General features: G+C 36.2%; 2 protein-coding genes across 5 annotated transcripts in view; one reads left to right on the top strand and one right to left on the bottom strand.

Annotated features, from left to right (window-relative positions):
* Positions 1 to 1,789, bottom strand: part of ZNF382 (zinc finger protein 382) — a 65,391-nt gene extending 63,602 nt beyond the window's left edge. The window contains exon 1 of one of the 2 annotated variants that reach the window (XM_081516958.1): positions 1,321 to 1,789. The gene's annotated coding sequence lies outside the window, so the exon portion shown is untranslated. The remainder of the gene's footprint in view (positions 1 to 1,320) is intronic. The other variant, XM_081516963.1, reaches the window with a different exon arrangement.
* Positions 1,242 to 18,570, top strand: ZNF529 (zinc finger protein 529). 3 transcript variants are annotated; one of them, XM_081516929.1, is made up of 5 exons: positions 1,242 to 1,568; positions 2,672 to 2,725; positions 9,684 to 9,777; positions 11,016 to 11,142; positions 15,218 to 18,570. In XM_081516929.1, exons 2-5 carry the CDS (start codon positions 2,712 to 2,714, stop codon positions 16,627 to 16,629), a joined length of 1,647 nt encoding a protein of 548 aa, XP_081373055.1. In that variant the 5' UTR covers positions 1,242 to 1,568; positions 2,672 to 2,711; the 3' UTR covers positions 16,630 to 18,570. The 3 variants fall into 3 exon arrangements, with proteins under 3 accessions (XP_081373055.1, XP_081373054.1, XP_081373056.1); XM_081516928.1 differs by having other exon boundaries at positions 1,242 to 1,717; XM_081516930.1 differs by lacking the exons at positions 1,242 to 1,568; positions 2,672 to 2,725 and having other exon boundaries at positions 9,676 to 9,777.
* The last annotated feature ends 1,968 nt before the right edge of the window (positions 18,571 to 20,538 follow it).

The raw sequence follows: 20,538 nt of genomic DNA, 5'->3' as shown, positions 1-20,538 counted from the left end.
CTAATGGCAGAAATTGAGAGGAACTTAGGTTGTTTCCACATCTTGGCTATTGTGAATACTGCTGTGGTGAAGATAGGAATCAGGTATCTCTTTAATATCCTGTTTTCATTTCCTTTGGATATATCTTATACTGCTATTTTACTTGATCAGTAACAGTCATAATTCTGCAAGCAGAATCAAAATGACACGTACCTAACTAGACACACAGAGTCTCACATTCATTAATATCACTTATGATCCAGCTTCACAGTCAACATATAATGAACACATAAAAATCTTGATAAGTAAGTTGGTACAGCACACTGTTTCCTATGATCTCACCCACTGTACAAACCACAACATGGATCCTACCTGATATTCCTAACTCCACTGAGCCTATCTCATAATTCCACAGAATTCCAAATCAAACTGAGAAACCACTTACTACATAGTCACACACAGTTTCCCATACAAATCTTAATTAATCATCCTACAAGGTTTGTCAGCTTCTTAGAAAGTTAAATATAAACTTAATCTATTATCAGCATTTTTTTAATCTAGGTATTTCCCTAGGAGAAATGGAAACATGCCATCGTTATCATAATATATAAAACCTGGAAATACAACAAACGCTCATAAAGAGAAAACTGAAAAAACAAATTGTGCCACATTTGCACATTGGAATGCTGTCCAGAAAAAAAAAGGTGAACACAACATTCATAAATCTTAAAGAACAAGGATGAGCTAAAGGAGACAATTGGAACTGGAGAACTGACAGAACTAAATTAAGATGACACATATCAGAACCATGGCTGTCTCCCTGTGAGACTGACTGGAAAAGGACAACAGGGAATTGAAGCTGAAGCAGTGATGATATGAAACACTCACGAGGGCGGGCATACACTTGTACACTGAGTGTCTGCTAAGTGCTGATCTGGGTGTTGGGGCGTTCTCAAGGGGCAAACCTGACAAAAACAACAAAATCCTTGGTCCTCTGGTTCACGACCTGGGGTCTCGCCGGTCTAAGTGAGGTTCTCGCCCGGGCCCTTTCCTGCCCGAACTCCCTCCGCACGGCTTCACCCCTTCTTAGCCCAGCCTCCCTCGGCAGGGATTCACGATTTCCTCCCCGGCCCTTCTCAGCCGGGTTCCCGAGTCCCTCTGCCCGGGGCTTCTGATTCTTACCGGGCCCTACCAGAGCCAGGCTTTTTTCATTTGCTTCCTCTGCCCGCCCCGGGCTTCCGGTTCCCTTTACTGCCCTCCCCGGCCCAGGTTTGCAATTATTTCCTCGGCTTGGGCTTTCCTTCCTTCCACGACCTCGCCTAGCTCACAGAGGAGCATCACCTGGCTCTCGGGGTCTCAAAGGGCCACCAGCTGCAACTCCTCGCCATCGGCGAGCGATCAGCACACCCTGGAATTCCCGGGAGTCGCGAGGCTCGGAGGGGCCTCAGCTGCGGGTGGGCTTCACGCTCTGCCCGGAGGTCTAGACGTTTTCTGTGTTGGACTACGTTTCCCACAGGTCCCAGAACCTCGAATGAACTTCGACCTTTGGCTCTCCTTCTTGTGTCGTGATGGTTATTGGGTTATGCCTGGTGAGTTGAGGTGAACCTGGTCAGGCTGCCGGAGGGGCTGGCGGTGATCGGGGAGGATTGGGTTAAGCTCGCGGAGGACTGATGGGGCGTGTGGAGCCAGGAGCCTGGGTCTGCGTGAGAGGCGGACGACAAAGATTGCGGGTGCTATTGTCCGTGACGGCGTCTTTGTGGAGTGTTCTCGCTTGTGCGTGCGTGAGAGCCATGAGAGCTAGAGTGTGTGTTGGGGCCCTGGGGTGGCGTGACTGGTATCTGATTGGGTTAGTGGCACTGTCCCTGGGGGCGGAGCCTACTGTGTGACCGTGGTTCACATCACCAAGGCAACGAGGGTGTGTGACTGACATTGTGACCACGTGGTCCGGTACCATCTCTGTTGTGACTGTCAAGAAAATGGAGTCTGTTTTTTCAATTAGCTTGTTGAAATCTTGAGTTTTTTTCAGTGCACTAGGAGTGTGTGAATTTTGTTTTACAATTGTGTGTGTGTAAGCTGTATCAGCACGTCCGAGTACCCAGCCTAATGCTTAACACAGAGAGGACATCGGTAAAGTGAATGTTGCCCACCCAGGGTATAATTGTAGGTTCCATGGTTTCTTGGACTGTGTTTCCCTGGATTCTCTTCTGTCCTCACACCATATAGCTAACTGGATCTAGCTGTGAAGAAAAGTTCACTAGAGTGAAAGTCATGAATTTCATTCTTATAATGAAAGTTCCCAATAGAAAATTACGTCGGAAATCATGGAATTAGGATTTAGGCTTGCATCTGGCTTCAACACAGGTTTCTGGGAAGACTTGAAGGGGGAGAGGGACACAGGTGTAGCATCCCTTCCTAGGTTAAACTCCCTTGGATACATTATGGAGGCCATTTACATGTTTCAGAGCCACAGCATTCCCTGTCCTGTGCCCTCCAGAAACTGCTGTGAACTTTGGGCATAGGTGGCGCTTACCTTTTTCTCTGATACTGGCAAAAGTCAGCAGTATTCTAATTTCCCATTTCCATCTGGTTGTATTTGTGGTGGGTGATGGGTCATGTCTGTTGGTGGACAGTGTGTTCATCACAACTTTTAGCCAGTCTAGAGTCTCACAAGTCCTTCTTCTTGGTCCTGTAGTTCTGCAAGTTCTGAGGTGGAGATCATTGCTACTTATTTAATGGCCCATACAAGGTCAGTTCGTGTTTGCTTTTTGTTGTCATACACTTTTGTTTTACACAGTATTAGAGTATTGCTTTCCTTCTCCTAAGTTTCCCTAATTGTGACTTATCCACTTTCCTGGTTCTAGGCCTTCCCTTCCCAGTTAATAACAGGGTCATAGAGATGGACGCCTTATCTTTCAGTGCTTTTCCAAGCACCCTTTACCTTTCCAGTTAATATTCCCATACCCATTGGGTAAATCATTCAGTAATCCCGTGTGCTCTTCTTTACAAAGGCACAAAAATACAACTCATGGAGGATAAATGAAGGGCTTATTTTAGAATGTGATTTGTTAAGGAAGAGATCTGTGGCTAGGTATAATAACATAGCAGATACCTTTGATTTCCAAATAAAGCAAGGTAGAAAGTGGTTTGACTTCAATCAGTAAGTGAAAAAGTTGACTTTGACATTTAGAAGTGGGTATATGATTGGAGTTTTGTGAAGAGAGGTATGTGTGTACAAGGACAGGGAGTTTTTCCAGAAAATCCATGGGTGTTGAGTGGTGATAACCAAGTCTTGTTTGAGATTTGGCAGTAGACTTAGTTTCAGACCATATATCGGTGTAGACTGTAATAGGCAGTGTGGTATAGTGGTATTTGAGTCTAAAGCAACACTAGTGGAAATATAACAAAAGCCACTTACGTAATTTTATAATTTCTACTGAACACATTTTAAAAAGTAGGAGGAAACAGTTGAAATTAATTTTGATAATGCATCTTATTTGAACCAATATATCTAAAATATTATTTCAACATAAAATGACATAAATAAATTGAAGTATTTTACATTCATACCTTCATACTAAGTTTTCCAAATCTGGTGCATATTTTACTGTTACAGCACTTCTCAATTTGGATACTAAATTTTCAGTGGTTAAGGTGAAGTATGCGTACATGCATGCTAAGTTGCTTCAGTCATGTCTAACTCTTTGTGACCATATGGACCATGCCCTCCAGGCTCCTCTGTCCATGGGATTCTCCAGGCAAGATACTGGAGTGTGTTGCCATGCTCTCCTCCAGAGGATTTTCCCAACCCAGGGATCAAGCCCACGTCTCCTAGGTCTCCTGCGCTGGAAGATGAGTTCTTCACCAGTAACGCCACCTGTGAAGCCTAAGGTGAAATATACTCACATCAAAACAATAAAATGGTGTTTAACTGAAAAACATTTTATATTGCTTTTCTATTTTAATTAAAACTAAATTGAAAATTCTGTTGCTTGTTCAAACTCGCCATATTTCAAGGAGGTCAATAATTATTAGGCTCTCTATTTTGTAATTTCTTGTTATAAAATGTTCACAATAATCACATCAGTGCCTTATGGATTTTATGAAGATTGAATACATTAATCTGGGCATAGCCCTAGAGCACTTACTAAATATCTTGTACTTAATTAAATTCTCAAGAAAAAAAAGTTGCTATAATGTGGAGATTCTAAATATTCCTCATAAATTTCTTAACTAAAGAGTAATGAAAATATAAAGTTAATTTTAATGAGGAATTAGAAGGAATTTTTAACAGCCAGATTTGTGTAAATATCCATAATAGAAATTCTTAAGGCAATTTAATTCCATTTTGGTACTCATAAAGGACCACAAATCTATTGAAATTATGTTCAAAATTATTCTATATAGTTCCTAACTTTTTTTTTGGTATGTTTGGTTTTGTTTGCAGAATATCTGTAAGTTCATGGATTTATATAACTGTATTTAATCTTAAAAACTAAGTTAATCGCATTACATAAATGTGATATAATACCATGCAGATAAGACAAACTTTTTACATTGGAAAAAGAACACTCCTAATTGTTAATATTGTATATGAATCTGTTTTACTAAGATTGCATTTATAATCAATCTTCTGTATCTAAAATGATATTAGTTTTTGAATAATAAAGTTAAAAAATTAAGCCATACATAATAAGTATATCCCTGCAGAAGGGAATGGCAACCCACGCCAGTATTGAGAATTCCATGGACAGAGAAGCCTAGCAGGCTACAGTCCACGGGGTCACTACGAGTCAGACACGACTGAGCACGCAGCACAATAAACACATACACTGTACCAAATACATTTCTGCCTCTTTCACATACATTTTCTTATTTAGTCTGAAAATGCTACTACCATCTTTAATTTTGTTAATTTAAGTATGTGTATAGTGAATGTTTCCTATTGCATTGCTGTGATAAAACAAAAGGATGTTCACAAGTTTGTAGAAGTAATTTATTTCAGTCACAAATTTCCTTCATGTTCCCACTCATTTTGTGCTCATTATGTCCCTAAACAGAAGGAAAGCTTGTCTCCAACTCTGTTAAATATTTTATGTAGAAATAGCTCTTTTATATATGTCTGATGGTGGAATTGATGCAGGTTGTAAAATATTCAATTTTTAAGGAACTTATAAGTCAATAAGTACCCACAGTCCCACCATCTAGAAATAATCATTGTCAATAACATAATTTACATTCTTCCAAAAATTTTCTCTCTAGGTATGTGGGGCTTTTTTAATTTTTTTTGAGACATAAGTAACATATAATGTTATATTAATTTCAAGTGAACAACATGATTGAATATTTGTATATATTGCAAGAAGACCACAATAAATCTGTTTTAACATTCAACACTATACAAAGTTACAAGTTGTTTTTTCATTGTAATAAGAACATTTTAGATTCAGCAACTTTTTTATTCTCTTAGCAACTTTCAAATATACAATACAGTATTATTAACTATAGTCATCATGGTGAACATTCATCCCCATGATTTATTTAGAATTAAAAGTCTACTTTTTGACCACCTTTACCCATTTTGCCCACTCTCTCACCCTCCATCTCTAGCAACCAATCTCTTTTCAGTGTCTAGGAGTTTGGTTTTTGTTTTTTTAGAATTCATATATTAGTAAGATCATACAGTATCTGTCTTGCTCTTACTTATAGTGTCTTCAGGGTTCATCCGTGTTTTCACAAATGGCAAGATTTTTTATGGCTGAATAATATTCCATTTGTGTGTGTGTGTGTGACGTTTTCTTTACTCATCCATCCATTCATGGACAGTTACATTGTTTTCATTACTTGCTATTATAAATAAATAATGTTGCGTGAGCTTGAGGGTACATAAATCTTTTTGAGTCAGTGTTTTAACCTCCTTAAGAAAAATACTCAGAAGTGCAATTGCAGAATCATATGGTATATGTTTTTAATCTTTTTTAAAGGACCCTCCATTCTGTTTTCCACAGTGGCCTCACCAATTAACATTCCCACAAACAATGCACAAGAATTCCCTTTCTCTGTGTCCTCACCAGCATTTGTTACCTCTTGTCTTTTTGATAATCACCATTCTGAAGGTTGAGATGAGGTTTCATTGTGGTTTTGATTTGCATTTCCCTGATTCATGACGTTGAGCACCTTTTCATGTACATGTTCAGAATCTGTGTTTTCCTTGGAAAAATGTCTATTCAGACCCTTTGCTCATTTTTTAAATTGAATTGTTTGGTTTTTTCCTATTGAGTTGTATGAGTTCTTTATGTGTTTTGGATATTAACCCCTTATCAGTAATTTGATTTGCAAATATTTTCTATTAGTAGGTTGCCTTTTTGTTTTGTTGATGGTTTTCTTTGGTGCACAAAGTTTTTTAGCTTGATGTGGTCCCACTTATTTATTTTTGCTTTTGTTGCTTTTTTCATGCTATATCCAAAAAGAATCACAGCCAAGACTGATGTCAAGTTGTTTACCCACGATATTACCTTCTGGGAGTTTTATGGTTTCAGGTTTTATGTTCAAGTCTTTAATCCATTTTGGCTTTATTTTTATGTATGGTGCAAAATAGTGATCTAGCTTCATGCTTTTCCATATGACTGACCCTTTTCCCAATACCATCTGTTGAAGAGCCTGTCCTTACTACATTGTATATTCTTGGCTCTTGTGTCATAAATTGACCATAAGTATAATACTTGGGTTTATTTTCTGAGCTCTTTCTTCCATTGGTCTGTGTGTATGGCTTTTTTAAAAAAAAAAATATACTGTATTGATTACTATAGCTTTGGAATGTAATTTGGAATCCAGCTCTTTTTTTTTAAGTCTTCCAATCAATGAGCACAGGATAGGTTAATTTTTCTAAGTGCTCATTATGAGTCTATAGAAATGCAACTGATTTTTGGTATATGGACTTTGTATCCTGGAACTTTACTAAATTTATTACTTCTAAATTTTTTGATGGAATCTTCAGGGTCTTCCTGTATATACTATCCTTTCATCTGCAAATAGTGACAGTTTTACTTCTTTTCTCATTTGAATACCTTTTATTTCTTTCTTTTTTAAAAAATGTAATTTCTGGGGCTAAGACTTCTAATTCTGTGTTGAATAAAAGTGGCAAGAGTGGGCATCTTTGTCTTGTTCCTGATCTTGGAGGAAAAGCTTTCAACTTTTCACCATTAGGTATTTTGCTATGAACTTGTTATTATGCTGAAGTATGTTCCCTCTATATCCACTTTGCTGAGAGTTTTTATCATAAATGGATGTTTAATTTTTGTCAAATATTTTTTATCCATCTATTCAGATGATTATGTGGGTTTTATCCCTCATTTTGTTAATATGTTGTATCATATTGTTTGGGGGATGGTGAGCCATTCTTGCATCCATGGAATAAATCCCACTTGATCATGGTATATGATCATTTTAATGTATTGCTGAGTTCAGTTGGCTAATATTTTGTTGAGGAATTTTAAACCTGGGTATGTATTTCTTCTGTTTCTACAAAAAAAATTACATAAATTTGCCACATAAATCAGTTAAGTGAAGGAGAAGAAATATGTATATGTACTGTCTTTTATAATTCCATAATTACATTTACTAGTGCTGTTTGTTTTTTTCACATGAATATGTATTACTACCTGGGACTTTTAACCCAAAGAACTCTCTTGAGTATTTCTTTAAGACAGGGCTGCTAGCATTTAATTAATTCCCTCAGTTTTTCTTTATCTGGTAATGTCTTTATTTCATCTTCACATTTGAAAAAATAGCTCTTGTTTGAAAGTTTTTTTGAGCACTTTGTATATATTATCCCATTGCCTTCTGATCTCCATTGTTTCTGTGCAATGTCATCAAGTAAACTTATTAGGGATTCACTTTTAAGTGACAACTAATTTTCCTTTCTGCTTTCCAGATTCTCTCATATTTCACCATCTTTACCATGATTTGTCTGTTTGTAGATCTCTATGAATTTATTCTATTTGGTGTTCATCAAGCTTTCTGGATATATAGATTAACATTTTTCAATTAATTTGGGGACGTTTCATCCATTATTTATTTGAATATGTTAAAATGCTCCTTTACTCTTTTCTGTTACATCTGTTACAAGTGTATGCTTAGTGGTTTCCAACAGTTCTCTGAAGCTCTTTTCATTTTTCTTGTTTTTCAAACTGTTGTTGTTGCTCTCCAGGTTGCATGATATCTATTGAGATATCTTTAAGTTTGCTAATACTTTTTTTCTGTCCAGTTCATATCTACTGTTGAGATACTCTAGTGAAATTTTCATTTTGGTTATACTTTTCAACTTCATTATTCAGAATTTACATCTGGCGATACTCAGTTCAGTTCAGTTCAGTCGCTCAGTCTTGTCTGACTCTTTGGGACTCCATGGACTGCAGCACACCAGACTTCCCTGTCCATTACCAACTCCCTGGTGATATTGAATAACTTCTATCTCTTCACAGATTATTTGTATGACATTATGATCATACCTTCATTTACTTTAAGCATGTTTATTGTTTATTTGAACATATTTATAGTTGTTACTTTGAATTCTTTGTTCAATCTAGTTGTTTTCGCGGGCAGTTTCTATTGTTGGTTTTGTTTTTGGTGTATGGGTTATATTTTCCTGTCTCTTGTTTATGGAAAGTTGACATTTTTAGATAGTTGTTTCAACTGTGATACTTTTGTCTCCTTCCCTTCCCCAGGCTTGTTATTGTTATTTATATTTCTTGTTTAGTAACTGGCTAGACTAATTAAGTGAAATCTATCTCCCCTGTAGTGTAAATCTCTAATATTGCTCCTTGGGGTATAGACTTGACTATTACCACAGTCACCCTTGGATGACAGTGGTTTTGACAAGACTCTTTGAATGTCTCTTTACCTGACCACACCAAGCTATTAGGATCCACTAATTGTGACTGATGGCACTATTATTTTCAGTAATGCCCTGGGGATACACTGCTTCACAGACTAAGGAAATCAAGTCAGTGTTTGAGATTTGTTCTGACAATAGGAAGGGCTCCCCAGATATCTTTCTCTGATCCCTTCTGACAAACTAGCCTGCCTACAGTTTAGCATTTATCTCCAATGAATTTTTTTCCAATGAATTTTTAATCTTTATAGCCTTTCACTAAACCCAATAGACTTTCACTAAAATTTCCACTGTTTTTGAGAATGTCCTTACCCTTGAACTTATCCACACTCCATTGCAAATGGAGAGGGATATGGAGGGGGTTACTCAGTAGTCTTAGGTCTCAGCTTCCCTCTCTTGGCATGGAACTCCTACCCCATGAGCCAAGGCAAAGACAATTGGAACCCCAGTATTCTCAGCAGTGCCACACCCAAGGTAGAGCCTACAGTTCTTACGTGGCTGCTAGGCAGTTATCGCTTAGTTGTATTTGCCTGAGCAAAGGTAGCTGGGGGCAAATGAGAAATGCTGATGTTCTACTCCTCCCAGGAAGATAGTTACCTAACTGGGAGCAGGGATTGAGGAGGAGTGAGGAAGTTTGTGTCCTTAGTTGTAGTAGTTTGGAATAGAATCTTTTTCTCACTAGGATGGAGGGATAAGGAAGAGTGCAGATTAGGTTCAGATACTGCAGACTTTTACAGTTCTTAGTAAGTTTTACTAGATATTCTTGAACAAATGTTTCTTCATTTGCTCTGTTTTTATATATAATTTTCACCAGTTTCAATGGAGACAATCACCATAGAACTCCTCATGCTGTCATACCAGAAGTGGAATTCCTCGATCAATTCTTTACAGTTCTAACCATGGACCATGTAAGTTGCTATTTCTCTCCTTTGTGAACATTTCATTTATCTGTATCTTCCAAGAAAATAGCTTTAAGAGCCTACCCCCTACATCCTTATGAAAATCCCCATTTTCACTTTCTAATGAGAGTTGGAGTCAAACAGCACACTGTAACTTCTATGTGCCTACCTCTTTTCCAAATAATGTTCAGTATTCCTATGTGTAGATTCTTTTGTTCAGAGCAGGTATAGGGTAGAAATGGAATCCTCAGAGGGAGGCATTTACCATCCTTTTACATATTCTTGAGAAAAAGAGAAAATGGATCCATAATGACATATCAACAAACTCTACTTCTGAACAGACCTGATTTTCCAGGTAGATTGGATTTGATGTTGACTAGTCTCAGACATCAGAGAAGGCAATGGCACCCCATTCCAGTACTCTTGCCTGGAAAATCCCATGGACGGAGGAACCTGGTAGGCTGTAGTCCATGGGGTCGCGAAGAGTCGGACACGACTGAGCGACTTCACTTTCACTTTTTCCTTTCATGCACTGGAGAAGGAAATGGCAACTCACTCCAGTGTTCTTGCCTGGAGAATCCCAGGGATGGTGGAGCCTGGTGGGCTGCCATCTATGGGGTCGCACGGAGTCGGACACAACTGAAGCGACTTAGCAGCAGCAGCAGCAGCAGTCTCAGATATAAACAGGAGATTATTATTGATTTCAGAACTGGAGAAGACCTTATCCAACCTATGTCTAAATATAGTTAAGGCAGATATATTTTCACCAAGCGCACTACTCTGCAGCCACTAAAAAGCACTTAATAAATAATTTCTCACTAGAAGTTATAATTCTTATATAATGTGAAATGGTGATTTACAGTGATGAACTTGGGGTTGTAAGAAATTTTAAAATATTGTTCATACCCTATTTTCTAAGCTAGATATTTTTCCTGTACCGAGGAACAAGGATGTGGAAATTCATCATCATTGATAATTCATGCCACAGGCATGAGACATACAATGTTCATTTACAGTGTTGTGTTAATTTCTGCTATACAGCAAAGTGATTCAGTTATACAAATATATATTCTTTTTCATATTCTTTTCGTTATGGTTTATTACAGGATATTGAATCTAGTTCCCTGTGCTCTACAGTAGGCCCTTGTTTATCCATTCTATATGTAATAGTTTAATTCAATTCTTTTATCTTTTAGTCAAAAATGTTTCCTTCAATTTTACATGTAATATATGGTTTCTTGTTTTAGGAATTGGTGACATTCAGGGATGTGGTCATCAGCTTCTCTCAGGAGGAGTGGGAATATCTGGATTCTGCTCAGAGGGACTTGTACTGGGATGTGATGATGGAAAATTACAGCAACTTGGTCTCACTGGGTAAATTTAGCTGTTCACATAATTTAGAATATGTTCTATAGACTATCAGTTGACATTTAGTTAACTAAATGCTACTTTTTAAGACACTAGGTGAATTTGTTCTCCAAGTTTCCAAATGCATGGATTGAGCATGGTTTTGGAGATGACACCTCCTTTTAGCACCTTCATCATTCTTCATATAATTTGTATGAAGTCCCTTCTTAGTTTCTTCATATAATTTCTGCCTTCCTTGATACCCAGAGAGCTAGATCTGATTATAGGATACATAGAGTTTATCCATTAAGGTATCTATTGTATTGTGTTTGAGCCCAGAATTGCTTTAAATTCTTTATATTATTTCCTTACCCACCTCTGGGAGAACAGCTAAGATACTGTCTTGATTTGATATGATTATCAAAAGGATCTGTGTAATTTATGTTGTTAGATTGGCAAACAGAATTCATTTTCATTGCCTGATACAAGTATTGTCTTATACCTGCTATGAGGTTAAAGAACTTTGCATTTAACATTAAGTCAGAATTCCAGCAAGGACCTCTTAATGTTTTAGAAAGCTACTTGTTTTCCTCTCAGCTCATGTAGTTCTTGCCTGTACCAGGCCCTGTTTTAAGCCCTTTTAATATACTGAGTTACCTAATTCTGCAACCCTATGACATAAATACTACTTGCATTATTTTTCTTTGAAGAAATTGCTAAGACGAATATTTAGGCTACCTTTCCAAGGTTACATGGCTAATTACTGTCAGAAGCAGGTTTTATTATGTTCCATTTCTTTCTTGTGAGCACGGTGTTCCATTTCTAAGCGAGTTGTGACTACCTTATTCATGGGAAGGAAGTTGCTCTGGAGGGTTGTGTGGGATGTGACAAGTAAACGGGGCCAGGAGAGTAAAGACTTGATGAAACAAGGAAAGTCATCACAAGAATAAAAACCCTACCCTGTCCAAGAGAAGGCAAGCCCCTGTGATGTTTTGGGGAAACTCTATTTGACTGACCTGTTCTTTATGTGTCATTATGGATTTGTTGATTTTCATTAGTTTAGTATACTTTAGCCCATCACAGCCTTTGATTGTTGGTACCTACCTGTATAAATACTGAAGAATTCCTTATGGATTTTTGTGTACCATTGACTTGATTCTTTATTTCTTGAATATATTATTGCTTTCTGAAGTTTTCTCAGGCTCACTCTATATCTTCCCTATCCCAGAGCATACACCTGAATTGGTTAAAAGTGAGTTCTTCTGGTCTTCCATGTTTTATGTGTTTTGCTTCTTTAAAAATTAATACTAGCTATACATTTTATTTAGTTGTTTACTTAACATATTTTAGTACATAAAGTATTTTTTCCCCTTTTTTGATTCTTGCATTGTCAAAATGGTGGTCTCCTTCAGATAACTTTTGTGTCTTTTATCATGACTCATTAATATTATAACATTCTTGTTTCTGTCACAACCGTCAAGGGCATATCTTCTACCTTCCCTGCTCCGGGTTATGGCTCAGATCTTTATTTTAGGACCCCTGGCTCATTATCTGGCTTACTGTCACAGCTTAGGCAATAGGCATGCTTATGATTTTTTGTTTCATGGGAGGTAAGTCTTTGACAATTTTATCTCTTTTTTTTTTCAACTTTTATGGCATCTAGGGTTTTCAGTATTTATTTACCTACAAAATAATTTATGTCAACATTTTCAAATTGATTAGCATAGGAATCTTATATCATTTAAAAAAATACCCTCTGTGATGGTTCTTTCCCTTGTTTGTCATTTACATTTTATATTTGTTAATTATATTCTTTATATGTTCTTAACTCATCACATTCTGATTCTGTATTTATTCAATTCTCCCCTCACCTTTTCTTTAGGTCACTTTGTTCTCTTCTGTCTTCTTGAATGGGATGTATACATTGGTTACTTTCATTCTTTCATTTTTATTAATATAAACATTTAAATCCTTTCTTTGTGACTAATGTTGTTTCATGGATTTTCATTATGTAATATTTTCAGTGCCACTATTCTCAGAAATTTCAACACATTTCCACAACAACTGAAGTTGTTTGATAGAAAGCTTCTTCATTTCTAAAAGAAAGTACTTTTAATTTACTGATACTGGCATTCATTTATGATTTTATTGTTTCAGTCAAATATGATGTTTGCATTATTTCACCTTAATTATACATAATTCAGTCACAGGAAATTATTTTTGTTCTTTACCATACAATGTGTATCAGTCACTTTGGATTTTCCTCAGGTTGTTGCCTCATTGATTGCCAATCTCCAGCTAGGTCTTACAGATTATTTGTTACAAAGTGCCTTACACTATTTCCCACCTCCACCTCCCTTTTTTCCCACCTCCTACCTCCACTTTTACATATCATTTCAGCCACAGCTTTACTCAGAACTGCATAAGCCTTAAAATATGGTATATATCGGAGAAGGCAATGGCACCCCACTCCAGTACTCTTGCCTGGAAAATCCCATGGACGGAGGAGCCTGGTAGGCTACAGTCCATGGGGTCACTAAGAGTCGGACACGACTGAGCGACTTCAGTTTCACTTTTCGCATTCATGCATTAGAGAAGGAAATGGCAACCCACTCCAGTATCTTTGCCTGGAGAATCCCAGGGATGGCGGAGCCTGGTGGGCTGCCATCTGTGGGGTCGCACAAAGTCGGACACGACTGAAGCGACTTAGCAGCAGCATGGTATATACCTATTATAATATCTAAAACACTGATATTTTGGGGGAAATATAGCAATGGTTAGCTTTGAGTATAAGAAAGTGGAGTATCTGCGAAAGAGCATGAAGGAAAACATGTAAATATAACCTAGAATTTCAGTAGGATAGTTGAATAATAGTGACAATATTACTGCAGAGAAGTAAATAAAACATCTTTATTGACATATGAGATAAAGAAACTCATGAGTATGCATAGGAGGAAATTAATAGCAATGATGGAGACAATATGTGTAAGTAGAGAGGCAATTAGAAAACAATCATTTATAAATACTATTATATATATACATATATCTTACTACATTAGAAACTTCATATGTATATAAATTTCTGTATATAAAATCACTGTAGTGTAGTGTGATATTTTTAAAAGCATGGAGGCATGCTGTTAACTATTGCACTATTCTTATACTTTGATAGTTGTATTCTCCAGTGACATATTTGTAATATTTGCTTTTATTCTTAGATTCCTTTCAACCAGTAATTTTTCTTGTAACTGTCAACTACTATGACCTTGAGCCTTGATATTCAGTGGCACATAAAATAATGATTTTTGTCTTTTTGAAGTTTAAGGACTAAGAAAATAAACAGTATGACAACAGAAAAAAATTCAGAATACAAAATTGAAAAAAAAATGGGTATGAGGGCAAGGAACTAGATATTGGAATAGAGATGGATATATGAACTTACTTACAGTCAGCTAGTAGTACATCATTTCTGAGGGTACCAACTTTTAGACCTGGACAGTGAAAAGGAGATGGTATATAAGGAGTCCGTTTCTGAGAAATGAAACATCTTGTGGGTACCTCTAAATGATAGGAAATGTAGTTTGATGTAGGAGGTGAAAAAAGATTAGATGAAAGGGGATAATGGATTAAAGTACTGTCTTACAAGCAGAACCTTGTTATCCACGGTAAAGTATTGGGATTGAATTATAGAAGAAAAAAGAAAAATCTCAGAAAACTGTTAGAATGTATAGATTATCAAATTTTCATCTGTATTTGCAGTATCTCTACAAGATAGCCGATAACTAAATTCCACATTTGTAAATGTTGATTCAGTTTATCTGGATTAGTTCATGCACATCAGTGTTTGACAAGCTTACTATGTGATAATCCAACACCAAAATTTCAGACCCACTGCCAATCCATATCTCTTATCACAAACTTCACATCCTTATGTTATGCTCTTATCCTTCTCTGAGCTCTCTTTACCTTTCTTCAAACTTTATAACAATATTTTAATCATTCATTTATGCTATGAATTATTTTCAGTTTTTCTACTGTGCATTTTATAACTTTTATTTTTGTGACACATGAAAAAAGAAATTTTTTTTTCCCTTTCTTTCAGACTTGGAATCCAAGTATGGCACAAAGACTTTATCTGTAGAGAAGGACATTCTTGAAAAAAATAATTCTCAGTGGGAAGTAATAGAAAACAGTAAGTTAGTTGGCCTTCAGATGTCCATTTTTAGAAATGATTGGCAAAGCAAGAGGAAGATTGAAGTACAAAGACCTGAAGTGGGATGTTTCAGTCAAATAAAAATCATCTCTGAAAAGGTGCCCAGTTACAAAAATCACAAATTTCTTACATTACATCAGAGATTTCATGATAACAAGAAGCCCTTTGAATATAAGCAGTATGGGAAGGTCCCTAGTTGTGAATTAAGCATTGATGAATATGAGAAAATACATAGTGGTAAAAAAACCTCTGAATGTAGTAAATATTGGGAAACCTTTGGAGTAGATGACCCCCATACCCTACAACTGAACATTCATACTGGAGTGAAACCTTGTAAATGTATGGAATGTGGGAATGTATTTAGTTTTTATGAAGACCTTAGTGTATACCGTGATGATCAGAAGTGCTATAAATGTAAGGAATATGGAGGGACTTTTAGAAGAATTGAAGAAATCACTTCATTTCAAAGAATTCATGATTGTGAGAAACCCTATGAATGCACTTTCTGTGGGAAATCTTTTAGAGTGCATGCACAACTTACTAGACATCAGAAAATCCATACTGATGAGAAACCTTATAAATGTATGGAATGTGGCAAGGATTTTCGATTTCATTCACAGCTAACCGAACACCAGAGAATTCATACTGGTGAGAAACCATACAAATGTGTTCAATGTGAGAAGGTCTTTAGAATTAGTTCACAGCTTATTGAACATCAGAGAATTCATACTGGTGAAAAACCTTATGCATGTAAACAATGTGGGAAGACTTTTGGAGTCTGTAGAGAGCTTGCTCGACATCAAAGAATTCATACTGGTAAGAAACCCTATGAATGCAGGGCATGTGGAAAGGTCTTTAGAAATAGTTCATCCCTGACCAGACATCAGAGAATTCATACTGGCGAGAAACCATATAAATGTAAGGAATGTGGGAAAGCTTTTGGAGTAGGTAGTGAACTTACTCGACATCAGAGAATTCACAGTGGTCAGAAACCTTATGAATGTAAAGAGTGTGGAAAGTTCTTTAGACTTACTTCAGCTCTTATTCAACATCAAAGAATTCACAGTGGTGAGAAACCATATGAATGTAAGGTATGTGAGAAGGCTTTTAGACACAGTTCAGCCCTTACTGAACATCAGAGAATTCACACTGGAGAGAAACCTTATGAATGCAAAGCATGTGGGAAGGCCTTTAGACATAGTTCATCCTTTACAAAACATCAGAGAACTCACAATGGTAAGAAACTCTATGAATGTAAGGAATGTGGTAATGCTTTTAGTGTGGGCAGGCACCTTACTTGATACTGAACAAGTTATACTAGGGAGGAGTCTTTTGAATGAAAGACATGTATAAAGCCTTTTTGTTTCTGAGTTTCACTGAAAAACATCTGTGTATTTATTGATAAGATTCAATCTCTTTTAAATCTGTTTTCAGAATTTATGGCCATTCTAGAAGCAGAATTGTTCATTCATAAGTGATAAATACTTTCAGCTTTGTTCAATATTGCCAAATATTTCTCCTTTTTATATCAATCAACATTCTGAATATATCCGTTCACATAGGATGGTCCCTGTTAATCCATTTTTTAAATGTGTGAGAAATGTATTTCCCTAATTATCAATTATTTGAGTTATTTTCATATGAGTTTATCCATGGATGTTTTGCTTACAGTTACTTTTGGTGCTTGTGGTTTTTTTTTTTTTTTTGCTATTTATTGTTTTTGGCTTACTGTTTTGTAATATTGTTCAGATATATCTTTTGCATTCTAATTTTTTGCTTGTTATATATGGTATACTTATCTTCTCTAAAGAGCCAGAATTCTCAGATACTATGTGGTTTTAAAGTATTGTGGTCCTGCAAGGTGTTTGTGTAGATTTGTTTTCTATTGATTTTGTTTTACTGATAGATGTTTAAACTTTCCATTATCATCAAATGTTTGAGTTCTTTTTGAATTTCTATGTTGTTTTGACACAACAGATTTCCCTAAATACCTCCTGCAACACAATTCCTTTAAGGAACCTTTTCACCTCTAGGCAATACCAGTCAGGATCCAAATGAAATGGCATTTTAAATATTTCATAAAATATTCTAACCCAATCTTAGCAGTCTCTTAGTAGGTTTAAATGGAGGGGAAACTTTACAGCTATTGCAAGGATTATAAATTGATCACTAAACTTAAATAAAGAGGGTTTATAAACATATGGCTTTGATTGGGTTTTATAACTATAATTTTCCCTGTTATTCCCACTCAGTGTTGTCTTACTGTGGTTGGCAGTTGGACTATCAGTAGACCTTTGATTTTAGCAGTCTCAGCTGACTCAGGAAAAAAAGAAAAGATGAAAAAGAAAATAAGACAGCTAATAAGGTTGCATATCTTAACCACCCATCATTTCTTTCTTAGGACGGTTGACCTGGTTGTTAATCAAAGTGATCAAAAGCCACACTGGTTATTAGATTTTTTATAAGAATATTTACCTGTTATATTTACATATATTTACATCATTATCATTCATTAGATTCTAATTTTTGAGGCTGGTGTCCTGCCCAGTTTTGCATGATAAGCAGTAGTAAGCAAGCTGTTTTCTAATTGGGTATATTGAGCTATGCTTCCCTTACATATTCCCTATTAGTATTTTATTTAAGCTAGCAGTTAATAAAAGTATATAACTGATAGATAGTTCATGTCCTACAGAGTAAAAGAATGAGTCTCTGTTACTACCCTTATTAGAATACTTGCTATTTCATATCTTTGAAATAGTTCAATTGTATTATAATTATTAATATTGTTATTAATACCTCACTCTACTTACTGAGCTATCATGTCACCACACTGCTGAGTTACTCTTCTATCCTACTCTACCTGGTTATTCTAAGTTACCATCAGTGCTGATTAATTTCCCTCTTCTTGGGTAGTACTCCAGAACTACCTGCCCCACACTTCTTCGTGTGGTTTAATATTTTTTGCTTGCTTGAACAGATGAAAACAGTGAGCTATCCAAACCTTATATACAGACTTAAAATAATGACAAGTAAAATAAACATGTGTCTTGACACTTATTTTTTGAAATGCTAATGAATAAATTAAAAAATTAATACAACATATTCTTATTGTCTCCCTTATTTGTAATTGTAGCTACATTTTGGTCATGTATCATTAATATTTTTCTTTGAACTTTGTTATGAGCTCCTGTCACTTCACAGTCTGCTAATCTGATAAACCAGAATATAATTATTGTTGTAAACTGTTGTTTTTGATTCTTGTTCATGGTGCTCAAATTGACAAAACTTTACTTGTTTCCATTTTCTTTTTTTTTTTTTCATTTCCTCCTTTATCCTTTCCACATGTTCCCTACACTACTTGGAAGCTTTGTTTTTCTTTTCCCCCCAAATACAAGGAGATGTTCCTGACGTATCCTGTTTATTGCTGCCATGAACCATGAAATTAGCTACCCCAAAGAAGGAATTCTGGTTCAATTTAATGATGAAGAATTCTACTTTATAAAGGGAATGAGGAAAATAGAAAATCACCATAATTTTATAAAAAAATTATATAAAAAATCCATTGATGGATGGTAAATATGAAGGTGAAAGTATAAGGGAAAAATGGGATATTAGAATTATCTCATAATATCTCTCCCAAGTATTTAATTACAAATATAAAACATTGCATACATACCCAAACATTGCATACATGCCCCTTTACCCAAATAATCACCAATAGTGACATTGGCATTAAGGTGATTCACTAAGTAAGGGCAAGTACTTGGGTAGTATTCTCACCAAAATATGCATGCACTACGTGCTAAGTCGCTTCAGTCATGTCCGACTGTTTGTGACCCTATAGACCATAGCCCGCCAGTCTCCTTTGTTCATGGGATTCTCCAGGCAAGAATACTGGAGTGGGTTGCCATGCCCTCCTCCCAGGGATCGAACCCATGTCTCTTACATTTCCTGCATTGGCAGGCAGGTTCTTTACCACTAGTGCCACCTGGGAAGACCAAAACATGCATAACTATGTCCTAATAATGAGGGAACTGCAGGCAGATCTAAAATGCAGAACCTTATGTAAAATAATTTGCCCAGTTCTCCAAAAGTTCATAACCTTTCCAAGTTATAAAAGGCAAGGGAACAAAATACAACATGAGATTGTGAATTCAATTTTTGGAAAATAGTGGAGAAAACTTGATGGAAGCCAATCAAGGCCTATCATTTGTTTGAAAGTATTGTGCCCAATGTTAATATCCTGGTTACCATCATTATACTATGGTAATGTAAAATGTTAGTATTAGGCAAATTGGGAGAATGGTATATGGAAGCTCTGCTTTCTTGCGATTCTTAAGCACAAAATTTTTCTTCTTTTAACATTGTTTGCAGCCAAAAATGGGAATAATACAGGCTGGATTTACCTTCTGGCCTAAAATAACAAACCATTAGATAAAATATGAGATATACATGATTTCAGAATTGGACACCAGACAACAGAATGGTCATGCCTAACAAAGTATAAACAAACAAATGTGGTCTATACATTTGACCCAGTGTACTGCTTAGAGAGCATTTCCACATCTCAGCACTGGGAGGGGTAATATAAAGAAGCTTTGTAACCCCCTTAAGTAGAAAAGATGGAGCTGAGAGTTCAGGGAGGCAGTGATGGCTAAAGTTTGCAGGGCCGAGTATTCAGTCAAGTTCTAATCACTACAGGGGATCAAGGAGACCACATATGACCAGCAAAAGAAATGCTTAAGAGAAAAGGCAATCCTTGGAGCTCACACAGGGTCAGGAATTGTTTGTGTCCCTATGAACAAGAATGGTAAACTTCATAATTCACAGGGCACTGGTTAGATTACTCAAAAAGCTATTGCCTCGTAGAGAGGCAAGTTAGCACTAGACTAAGGCTTTCCTGGTCCCACCCAGCAGAGCTTAAAGCAAATCTTGAACAAACTGTTCTCAAATACCATAAGTATATTCGAGAACAAAACTTTAGTATATTTATAGAACTGTAAAAATACCAAGGATAGTGAGGGTAACTTTCATACTGTGTGGTAGTAAATAAGTTTTATAAGCAGGCACACATGACTATAATAAGTAGAAAATAGAAACACATCCAGAAGTGACAAAAATGGATTTTTGTATTTGATTTACAAGATCTTGTATTTGTTAATAGATACTAGCAGTACAAAACTATATCCTGCATGTCCAACAAGGAACAA

This window comes from Giraffa tippelskirchi, chromosome 7 (genome assembly GCF_054371585.1).
Source record: "Giraffa tippelskirchi isolate mGirTip1 chromosome 7, T2T-mGirTip1v1.2.pri, whole genome shotgun sequence".
NCBI classification, from domain to species: Eukaryota; Metazoa; Chordata; class Mammalia; order Artiodactyla; family Giraffidae; genus Giraffa; species Giraffa tippelskirchi.
The sequence above is the reverse complement of the archived record's forward strand: the minus strand, read 5'-3'. Positions and strand labels throughout refer to the sequence as shown.

What these genes read in the sequence shown, in the direction of transcription:
- ZNF529 (XM_081516928.1), top strand. Translation starts at nt 1,650, where the DNA reads ATGGGGCGTGTGGAGCCAGGAGCCTGGGTCTGCGTGAGAGGCGGACGA. An exon ending in CAAAGATTGCGGGTGCTATT is followed by an intron (nt 1,718 to 2,671) that starts GTCCGTGACGGC and finishes TTGGTCCTGTAG; the next exon opens with TTCTGCAAGTTCTGAGGTGG. An exon ending in CAGTTCTAACCATGGACCAT is followed by an intron (nt 9,778 to 11,015) that starts GTAAGTTGCTAT and finishes TTCTTGTTTTAG; the next exon opens with GAATTGGTGACATTCAGGGA.